This window comes from Rhododendron vialii, chromosome 5a (assembly GCF_030253575.1).
Source record: "Rhododendron vialii isolate Sample 1 chromosome 5a, ASM3025357v1".
NCBI classification, from domain to species: domain Eukaryota; kingdom Viridiplantae; phylum Streptophyta; class Magnoliopsida; order Ericales; family Ericaceae; genus Rhododendron; species Rhododendron vialii.
This window is the reverse complement of record NC_080561.1, coordinates 36,596,470-36,607,909: the sequence shown is the minus strand read 5'-3', so window position 1 is coordinate 36,607,909 and position 11,440 is coordinate 36,596,470. Positions and strand designations below refer to the sequence as shown.

The 11,440-nt window shown below is 37.9% G+C and overlaps 2 protein-coding genes across 3 annotated transcripts; both read right to left on the bottom strand.

Annotated features, from left to right (window-relative positions):
• Positions 1 to 4,624: 4,624 nt before the first annotated feature.
• Positions 4,625 to 5,352, bottom strand: LOC131326706 (uncharacterized). The gene has a single exon (XM_058359563.1). The coding sequence runs from the start codon at positions 5,214 to 5,216 to the stop codon at positions 4,779 to 4,781; it is 438 nt and encodes a 145-aa protein (XP_058215546.1). The 5' UTR covers positions 5,217 to 5,352; the 3' UTR covers positions 4,625 to 4,778.
• Positions 5,353 to 7,268: 1,916 nt separating this feature from the next.
• LOC131326958 (large ribosomal subunit protein eL34) lies at positions 7,269 to 10,226 on the bottom strand. Of its 2 annotated transcripts, XM_058359884.1 has the most exons (4): positions 9,890 to 10,226; positions 8,592 to 8,671; positions 7,615 to 7,724; positions 7,269 to 7,533 (listed from the first exon to the last, which is right to left on the bottom strand). In XM_058359884.1, exons 1-4 carry the CDS (start codon positions 9,966 to 9,968, stop codon positions 7,440 to 7,442), a joined length of 363 nt encoding a protein of 120 aa, XP_058215867.1. In that variant the 5' UTR covers positions 9,969 to 10,226; the 3' UTR covers positions 7,269 to 7,439. The 2 variants fall into 2 exon arrangements, with proteins under 2 accessions (XP_058215867.1, XP_058215866.1); XM_058359883.1 differs by having other exon boundaries at positions 7,269 to 7,724; positions 9,890 to 10,073.
• Positions 10,227 to 11,440: the final 1,214 nt, after the last annotated feature.

The following is an 11,440-nucleotide window of genomic DNA, read 5'->3' as shown; positions in this document are numbered from 1 at the left end:
GTTATACAAAATAGTGATGGCTTCTGTTGGAAGGGAAGGGTATCTAGTATGTATTTGGACAAGATTTTTTGAAGGGGAAGGAGTAATTGTATTTCACTTTGAACTTGAACTTTCTTGACATTGTACATAATGAATAGAACCCATCCATATTTATAGTGTTTATGGAAGGTTCTAGATATCTTCTTAAAAGATAGTTTATAGGTAGCTTCTAGATTTTACATGTGACTTGTACTCACAACAAATATGTGATTTGTACTCACAACAAATATCTAGATATTTTCCAAGGATCTTCTAGAATTTTTCTAGAAACTAAACCTTCTAAAAATAAGATATTTATACTTCTCCAAAAATATCTTTTATTTGGATTTTTTTATTGGGCTTGTCTTGGACTTATTTTTCCTGGGCCATAATATTAAATCAAGTTTATGCTCCAATAGCTTCCTTCGTAAACCTTGAAGTGTGGTCTTCTTTTTACAACTACATTGTCAAGCCAACTAGCTCAAGCTGCTGGAGCCAAGCGAGCAAAACTTAGCTAGCTCGAGTTAATTTCAGTTGGTGTAGAAATATCCGATGTGGTTAGGCAGTTATAATCTTTGCATTGGTTAGGCTAGTATAAGTAGCTTGTTATCTCTTCGTTGTACGTAGAACTGTAAGCATAATCTCAATACATAAATGAAATAGTACAATTCATCTTCTTGAATTCTATGGTTCTTGATTCAAGATTCCACCATTTTTCTGCTCAAGCATTAAGAAATATGCAGCATTCTGCTCGTTGAATCCATGGCGTCACAATCACAGATTGTTGATAGCTCTGGTAATCTAGTTTCTAATCCAGTCTATGAGCAATGGATTAGCTCTGGTCATTATTTGCAATGAAATAGTACAATTCATCTTCTTGAATTCTATGGTTCTTGATTCAAGATTCCACCATTTTTCTGCTCAAGCATTAAGGAATATGCAGCATTCTGCTCGTTGAATCCATGGCGTCACAATCACAGATTGTTGATAGGCTGATAGCTTTGGTAATCTAGTTTCTAATCCAGTCTATGAGCAATGGATTAGCTCTGGTCATTATTTGCAATGAATGTGTTTTTACAATATTTTTTGGTGGTGTTTGGTAATGACGTGTGAATGAATGATCATAACTACGATCAAAGTATATATATTTGAGAAGTGCACATGCTAGCTTGGATAACTTTAGTCTAAAGAAAAAGAAAAGATATATAGACCAAACTCACTATCATCTGATCAAAAAAAAAAAAAAAAGACCAAACCTGCAATGCCCTCGTTATTATAATATTATTTAGCACCTTAAAAAAAAAGATCAAAATTTATAAATCCCACACCACATAAGTTAACTGATTCCAAAATTTGTAGACACGCGTGTTTCAACTATTATTTTTTTCTTCGCTTTTTTGCCTCCTCTATATCTTCTTCACTTCACCCACAATCTGTTTCTCTTTCTTTCCCTTCAAAAGTGAAGCTTATATCTCTCGATCATATACAATTCAACCTATCGTTGCCGAATTAAGGTATTTCACTCTTCTTTTCCGTTTCTATTTTATTTCTTTTTCGTTCCTCCTCCTATGGTTGAGTACATGAGAAACCTTGCATTCTTTTCCAAATTCAAGAACACATCTGATTTTTTTTTGAAAGATTAAGAGAGTGGTGGATTTGTGATATTAGTTTGGTTAGATAGGCTACAGGAATAAGAAGAAAAAAAGAAGTTTTAGTCTTGTTTTGATAGAGAACACAAGGAAGAACACCATATGTTCCATATATTTTTACCCAAAAAAAAGATAATGGAAGGAAGTGAATCGCAGAAAACAGAGGTGGAGAGAGAGTGAGAGTGAAATTGTAGTGGACTCTTATTTTGGATATAGATTAGAAGTGACCATTGTGGACTTTAATATTGTTAGGCTTAACAACCTCTTAAATGAAAAATAAAAAACTGATGTGTCAACTTTTAGTTTATCCATTTTTTATTATACCACGGTGGATGACTTTTCCTAATGCCTATTAAAGGTTTTTTGTGGCAAGTACTGAGAAGTGCTACCCGTTGTTCATTCGTAGCTGCAAGGGTATGATATCAGGGAATTGTTGCAGAGCTCTTGATAGGTGTTGCATTTCTTTCTCTTGGAAGGTATGCAGTTGTACTTGATCCATTCTTCAGTTTTCTCCTTGTTTACTGTATCTCTGTTATTATTTATTTTTTTCATTGTCATTGTTTCAGTTCTTTCATGCCAGAAAATTGAAGGAGAATGGTTGATGAAAGCCTATTTACATCTGAGAACGGTAATCAGTGGCGGAGCCAAAAATCCCATTCAACGGGAGCACCTGTTTATGCATATCAACCAAGTCATTGCTCAACCACCATTGGTCATTCATTCGGTTTTGCACTTGATTGTTCAATTTTTGCTTCGAAAATCTAGAAAATGAGTTGGATGGATTCAAAACATGCCAATTCGCTATTTGCCTCGATAAACAACCAAGTAGTAATCGATTTGGAGGAGTGTAAACATACATTTATTTCCAAGTTCTATACTTCCTCAGGCTCAGAGCGGAAGAGAATTTCATTTCCGTCCTGTGTATGTTAATTTACGAAGATGAACAATACGCTGCAAAATAAAATATTCAAAGCCGCATAAGAATACGAACATTGAATTGCTGTATGTAAAGATTGTCGTTTCCGTCAAGAAAATCCTCTCCCTTCTCTTTAAACATTTGAATAATTACTCTCTCTCAACAGTCAAAGACTAATCACTTCTCTCTCTAAAAAATCCTCTCCCTTCTCTTTAAACTTTTCAGCCGGTTAGGGATTCAGGGTTGGGGGTGGGGGATGTCCCATCCCCTCCTCCACCTCCCCCCTCCCTTCTTCCTAGCTCTCTCTCAATCCCTCCTCTTCTCCTCTCCCCACCCACCAAATCTACCTTCCGTTGGTCCTTCCCCGTTTTCTCCCCCCCCCCCCCCCCCCCCCGCTTTGTGGTTCCGTTTTATGGATTCGGTGGCCCGGCCTCTGTGAAGGTTCTTCGTCCTTCGTGCTCGGCTTTCTAGTTCAAAGCGGTGCTGGTGGTCCAACGAGTGGCGGTCGATGGCGTGGCTAATAAGGTGTGGCCGGGTTAGGTTTTTCTTTTGTTTTTTCTTATTTTACCGGCTGTCTACGGCTCGGTTTCTCCCGGTCCGGTGACTGTACCAGTCTAGTTTTTCCAAATCCGGTGGGTAAAAGTGGTGGGTTAATAATTTTTGTAGTTATGTTAGTAGTTTTCAGCTGCTTCATGTTGTTTCTCGCGATTGTAGTTGTATTTCTGGTTTCTCAGAGGTGATATCCGGTACCTCATCGTGGTTGCGTTGGCCCGTCGACTTGCAGGCGGTTGTCCATTTGTGCGCGTGAGCTCAAAGTGACAGCGGGGCTCGCACAGGTTTGATCCAATGCCTGTGTCAGTGAATTTGAGTGTCATCTTGCCCACTGGAGTCTTTACCCGCTAACAAGGGCGTGCCGGTATTCGGCTTGTGGATATTACGGTCGTGAAGCTAGCCCAGATTTCATATGTGCGCTCCTAAGGTTTGAAATGAAGACCCTTGTTGGTTTTTTTGCCACGTCTTCTGTGATCAGTTTTTATATATGTATCCACGTTTCGCCGGCCTACATTTGCAATAGGTGCCTGTTACTAGAATGAGGTAGTTTTGGTTCTTTCCTAATTTTTTGATTATTTCTGTAATGCCTTCGGTCTTTGAATGATATATGGCATTGACCATTCAAAAAAAAAAAAAAAACAGTCAACGAATAAAACATAGTGGGAATAATCTTCCCATTTCCCGGTTAATGATTATGTCCCAGTCTCCTTTGATTGCGGTAAAACTGCTACTCGCTGAAAATTTTCAATTCCCATTTTCATAATGAAATTGATATTCGCGCTCTACTTTTTACAGACTGGGGGAGCTGCCAGCAGCGTGCTGTCCCGGTTGAGGAGGCCCCACTTTGATCTTGCTCCGATGATCGAAAACATTCACTTCGTAGAGCTCGTCGAGTTGAACAAGTATGCAAAAAATCAGTTTGATCGGATATCATTAAGTGCCTGATCGGAACACATATAACTTGCCAATAATGGGTTCTCGTAGATTTGATCCAGTGTTTCGGATCCATTCTTTTCAAGACAAAAAAGGTTTCGATTAGGCACTTAATGATATCCGATTGAGCTGATTTTTTTACATATTTGTTCAACTCGACGAGCTCTACGAAGTAAACGTTTTCGATCATTTGAGCGAAACCGGAGCACGGTGACAGCAGCTCCCCCAACTCCATTTTTTACTGATGGCGCTTCACTTTGTTAATAAAGTTACTAGTAACTTCACGTTAAAATTGGAGCACTATAAGTAAAAAATGAAGCGCAAAAATCAATTTCCTTTTCAAAAAAATCTTAATTTTTTTTAAATTCGTACCATTTTCCATTGCGTATACCTTCCCAATCCATAATATTTTTGAAGAGTTTGAAAACTTCGTACCACTACCATTAATTACTTGAGTAAGAAATAGTAATCCATTTGACCAAACGGTCCCCAATTCTTAATTCTAAACATAACAAAAAACAAAAACAAAAAAAAAACAAAAAACAAAAAACAAAAATTTCACGACTAATGCAATTTCGTTAACATAAATATAAACTACATTAATTGCAAAACATGATTAAAAAATAAAATTTAAAGGAAAAACAACTCACTAACTCAAGTTGATAGTGGAAACTCACTATATTTACCTACTCAAGGAAAAAAAAAAAAACTCACTGGTCACTATGCTCCACAACATCTACACTAGCAGTGCAGGTTAGCAGCCTGTGAAAAATGGCGCACAAGGCGGCGCACCATACGTCCTTCACTCTCCTCCCCGCCACCGCCATCCGCCTCTTCTGGTGGACCCGACCATTCCCCCTCCTCCCGGCTCGAGCCACCCTCTCCTTGGCTCGAGCCAGGCACTTCTTGGTCCGCTCGGGAACCGTCTCTTTCCTCGAAAACGTGTAGCTCCTGAGGTACAACTGCCTGCAGGAGATGCTGTCCGCCACCCTCGGGTGCAGGCGCGGCCGCCGATCACCACTGCCGCCGCTGCTCACCGTCCGTACGAACTCGGCGTCGGATTCCGGCCACTTGTAGAGGTTGACGTAGGTGGCTCTGACGGGGACTCGGGCGTCGTTAATGCAGTTTGATATGCACGTAGAGGTCATTTTCCGGTTATGGGGAGGTTCAGATTTGTGTGATGGGTTTTCGAGTATATATCTTGACAATTATGGCTTAGATTGTAAGAAAAGGTGTGTATGAGTAAAGAGAGAAAGCGAGAGAGAGAGAGAGAGAGAGAGAGAGAGAGAGAGAGAGAGAGGGGCCAAGGAGATGATTGCTGGAGAGAATTCATCATAGTTTTGAGTGATGTGTGGAATCATCAATTTAGCATGCCATTATTTGCAATGACTGTGTTTTTACAATCTTTTTTGGTGGTGTTTGGTAACGACGTGCGAATGTATGATCATAATTACGATTAAAGTAAATTTAAGATAAGTGCATATGTTGACTCGAATAGCTTGAATTTAAAGAAAAAGATAGACCAAATCTGTAACACCCTCGTTATTATAATATTATTTAGCGCCTAAAAAGAAATGACTTTCCGATCGATGCACCTAAAAAAATGTCATCAAATTAAATCTCTGTGTCGTTCCAATTAAGGGATTATTATAAACTAACTACTACGCCATATATAAGGATTATTAATTCATTGACCAACACATGCACTTGCTTGGGTGTTGTGTAGTCCATACCTTTACTCACATAATCCATCTAAATGTTACGCACTTTCGCTTTTAATCATCGCACTACGCTCGCGTTTTCAATCCTTGCTATTGCGATTTTAGTAGTTCTAAATGTGTTTCAAAGAAAGTTTCACGTTTGCGCTCGAGCTCCACGCATGTGCATATGAATTATGTGAGTTAAGTCCATGATGCACTAGACATTACGGGATGTTTGTAAAAAATTTCCTATATATGATTACGAGTAATTGCTTGTTTTTGTTCGATTCTGCATCCCAATGATCCCATTTTCTCTTTTGTAAGATGACATTAGAAAGCAAATCCAAACGCAGGTGTATTCGGAGTCGTCGTTTAATGTATGTGTCTCACATGTATTGTGTGGAACTTACGTACGTCCGACAATTCTAAACATATCCGTGTGCCCCGGGATCCTGTAGGGCGGAGCGTCCTACAGAGATTACAGTGCGGTGCACAGCCGTCGATCTCATCATTCAACGGTCCAGATTCAAAATAATCTTTTACCTGTAAAAGATTATTTATTAATGGTCAAAATTTAAAAAAACATCGCAACCGTTTATTACCGAAATTGACGGCCTATGTGCCACACTACAATCCTTGTACGGCTGAGCGCCTTACAGGATTTCCCAATCCATCTGTGTTGCATTGCTAATTTCCTTTTTATCTGTCTCCAACACCTTTTTTTTAGCTTTATAATCCGAGTGAGATCATAATGTAGAGAATCAATGTTAGCTGTACGTAGAGGACCCGACTTCGGTACTCTATTGATCTTCCTAATCCACATCAGATTTCTTTGTACTAAAATTTATCTATTTATCTATTTTGTAGTTCTCATGTATCCTTAGATAGTTAGGTGCCGTTCCATTTTCTTTTTAAGTATTTTTTTTTTATGTCCACTAATAAGGCTTCCGCCATTTTAAAAAATAAGAACTTTTAGCAGGTTAAAGTGGAACAGACCTTATTATTTTCCACCGTTCATTACCGGAAAAAGTATTTTATTTTAAGAACCAAATCTGAAACGGCACCTTATTGTATCCCAAATTAAAGACCAGAGGTCGGCTCTGAGCTCAAAACAAACTTCAAGCTGGGACCCTTTACGTACAAAACTGAGTAAAATAGAAAAGATCACTATCCTATTTAATTCTCTTCAGTCTTCACACTCATGCTAATAAAGAGAAGAAAAGAGGAGAGAATATTTTAATGAGGGTATCGGAAAGGAAAAGAAAAGAAAAGAAAAAGTATAGGATCAATACGATAGTACTCCTATCAAAGTTAAAGCAAAAAACAGTACTCAATGGAGCAAGTTGAGCATCATCCTCCTCATATAAAGTTAATAAATGGAGTATGAAAACCATGAGACAAATCAAACCCAACTTTAGGAAAGAAAGATTACTAAACACTACCCGAAACAATCAAAATTACGTTCAAGACAACATTGAAATAATAGGAAGAGCAAAACACTGGCACAATTGCTTTGATGATAAAATTAACAAAAAGTACCAATAATAACTGTTTCAAACAGCCCGATAAGCTACAAAAGCAAATTTAAATTTCTCACATTACATTTCTTTGATCCTAGTCACTGGCCGCATCCAAAATTCTCTCGTTAAAATGCAATATACCCTTCAAAGCTCAACTTTTACCGGCTTGCTTTTCTTTGGCCTTTTGAATCTTCAAAACCTTCTTCACAATCTTTTGCTCCTCCACTAGAAAGGCTCTAATGATCCTGAAACCATAAACATGTTGCCAAATATAGATGTGAACAAGAGGAGAAGAAAACAAAGATGAATTGTCGCAAGAAACGTACCTTTCCCTCACAGCACCTCCAGACAACACCCCACCGTAAGCACGGTTCACCGTCCTCCTGTTTCTAGATAATCTAGATCTCTTATATTCGGCAGGTCTCAAGTGAGGAATCTGAGGTACAATCGACAAGGTATTGCAAGTTAGACAGTATGAAGTCCATAATAATTGAATTACTACCAAATATAAGGACATACAACAGATTCCAACAAAACACCACGTCATCCCTTATCCTGCCTTGGGATGGGGAAAAAGAATAAACATCACTTTGAATTCTTTTATTTCCGCATGACCAAAAAAAAATATCACTTCAAATTATAGTTCTACTCCCATTGTAAATAGTTTAACCTTAAGGCATACACTGCTGCTTATACATTAGTGAAGTCTGATACAATGCTAACGAGAGTTAGAAACTAATGCACACCATTCTTGAAGTTATACCTAAGTCCATCAGAAGCAAATATAAGGTCTTAAATCCCTAACAAGGTTACAAGGTATAGGTATTAGTAAGGCTACCACCTGTCTTGGAAAAACAGGCAAAATGTAAATGGAACAAATTTAGAGACAACCCATTTAGTTCACTCAATGATGGAAATAAATGGACGCCAATACCAATTTAGTTCAAGACCTCCTTATGTTGTGGCCAAAATATGAGGTGCAACCTCTGTGTTATATTTGAGTTACTTCATCATACAGTATCCAAACAAGACTTTGCACTAGTAGCTTCATGGGTCTGGAGACCACATAACGTTCTTTCAGCCCCAGTACCAAGTCATATATGCCAATTGTGATATGTCTTAACTCAACAAACACCGGCCTGGGACATAGCCATCATCCATCGCTTCATACGGAAAGGGAAGCAACAATCCAAAATGACAGGAAATGGTTCTATATTTCAGAATTTTCATTATCATGGAAACTAATGACACGGGTTAACGGGAATGTAGTTCTAATGATTTAGCAGATTCAAAATAAGCTTACCCCTTGTATTCTCTTCCCTGTGACAGGGCACTTGGGACCACTTGCCCTCTTCTTGGTACTCTGATACACTAGCTTCCCACCTACAATCCCAAAGAACACAAGAACCCGTGATATGAGAACAAACCCAAATCCTTTGTTACCTATACAAAAGTCTAAAGTCCTGTTTATATAGCTGTGGATAATCCGATATCATTATAATAGCTTAAATGTACATTTCATAGCTTCATAGAAATTTCAACATGGAGTTTTGGCGTTTTATTACCACGGGTTTAAAAATCACTATTTGATTGCAGTGGCTTGATATCCTTTAACATTATACAAAACGTATGGGTACACAAAAATTGGTCCCTACGCCCGGATCATTACAAGGCTTCAAACAGAATACGTATTTTCTAACTCTAATCCAACTTCCCCTCTAGTTTCGCAAGCCAAAACCAGCCTTATGTGTGTTATGACAACATAAAACTCTTCGTTCAAAATTAATATCTGTCCAGACAAAACCCAACTCACAACTGTCACACAATTTTGGTCATCAGATGCTCCAACACTATTCATATATACACACAGATTTAAAAAGAAACTATACACACCCTTCGGATCCAAAACATAAGCACTTTTCTTAATTAGCGTAAAATAGTTCAAAAATTATACCAAAAAAAAAGAACTAACTTGTCCCTCCTCTTATGGTGTCCCCAAATCGACGCGCATTGAATGGTTAATGTTATACATTCGAGCGGTTAACGTTATGTCTTCGAGTGGTTAATGTTATGACAGGGGCACCGTGAAAAAATAAATTTAAAAATATTATGCCTGTGATAAAATGTCATGCCCTTGAACGGTTAAAGTTATGTTATTATCCCCTAGCATCTCCACTACACAGGGAAGTACTTTATTCGGATTAACAAAACGACTTTCTAAAATAGACAAGCAATATGAGTGAAAGGGGCACACACACACCAGTGTTCTATAACAATGAATTAATCGGCGATTAATCGCTGCCGGGACCTCTCCGATTAGGTCAGACTAACAATTGCCGATTAATAATTAATATGCACTGATTAATCACTCAAACGTGGCCGACCGCCCGACTAGGGCTAGAGACTTTTAGAACATTCACACGCGCACACACATTTATATAGATATGGGAAATGCTACAATTTACAACCCCTAACATTTTGGGTAAAAAGTAACAACATCAATCTTGAAATTTCGTTAAAAAAAAAAAATCGAAAATGTTATGAGTTTACGTACGTATATGCTTTTCGGTGTAGAGGTCGAAGAAATGGAAGTAGTAGTACCTGGGGTTTTGACGATCCGGTGCTGGTTAGATTTGGTGGCATAGCTATGCCGTTTGCGATAAGTCAGCCGTTGCACCATCGTCGAGCTCTTCTGGGTTTCCCTCTCCCTCTCTCTCCTTCCTCTTTGTGGCGGAAGCAGAAACGGGGTTGGGAAGAGGAGAGAGAAGGATATGCATAGTAAAAATGGATGAGTTTTGTGTATGTCGCCCTAGATCCTACGGCTGATACCGAATTGAGTATTTTGGTTTTTTTTTTTTCCAACGGTGAAGATTGGTATGGAGAGATCCACGGCTAGATTCGGCCAACTGGGTAAGAAAAAAGAAGTAGGATCCTACGTGCCGTGTGTAAAAGTTAGTATGTGAGAAATTATAAATTATAATTCTCAAGTGAAATGAATTAAAAGAAAATGAAATTTATTTTTAAGTGTGTGTTCTATTGATAATAAATCTTACAGGAAAATAAGAATTTTTTTCTTTTGGCAAGACATATTTTGCAAAAGATTGTTTCCCAGTGGGAAAGTTGAGGCGGCTACAACTTTTTTGTTAACTGAACATACAGATCCGTGTAACTAAACGGGAGCTGTGGACTTTATCTAGTGGTTTTCACATCAATGTGATGGAAAGACAATTAATTACCTCTGACACGTACCCGACTCTGACCTTCCCACCCCAATCCGAGCGGGTCTTGATCTAATAAGCAAATGAGGCGGGATGATATTTGCCTCCCCGTCCCGTTTTAATTCAATTTGACTCCGATTATTGTAACAACTCCGATTTTTCGTGCAATAAAAATCTCGTTGTTATTTGAAATTTCTTAAATTTCTCTTAATTGCTCATTGATGTTCTTATTTGATTTTCTTGTGGTTTGTATTTAAGCAATCGATCACCTTATCATCGTATTTCTCGACTAGAAACCCTAATCGCACTTTGGACCCTCAAGGATCGTTTCTTGACTTATATGCCCTACTTAGCAAGCTTAGTTAGCTTCTAACCGGCTCGATGAAGTAACCAAACTAGAAAGTCACCTAGTTACTTATCCCTAACCGAAGATGGACCATTTTGCCCATCTTGAACCTTTTGAACCTTTTGAACCCTAGACTATAAATTGTTTAGTTGTTTTCTTTTATTGTTTTAACTTTATTCTTTATCCATTGGACGATAAATGTTAGGGGAATTAGTATCCATTGGATAAAGGAAACCCATTTCTTTATATTAAAAAGGATTTTGAAAGATTTAAGCAAAGTACTATGATTGACATTTATAATTATTTTGAAAAGTACTTTTCAATTACTTTACTAATAAAAGTACCCAAGTAACTATGGACCATTGGACAATAACCATTAGGGTAATCTTTACCCATTGGACAAAAGCCTTTTCCTTATTTTAATTGGTAAGTACATATATATATATCACATGTGTATTTCCAAAAAAGGACATGTAGTCTTTTCCAAAAAACTTAATTTAGTATTTAAAGTATCCATACCTTATTATCCCTTGGATAATAACCATTAGGGATTCTATTAACCATTGGGTAACAGGCTCATCTTTCAAC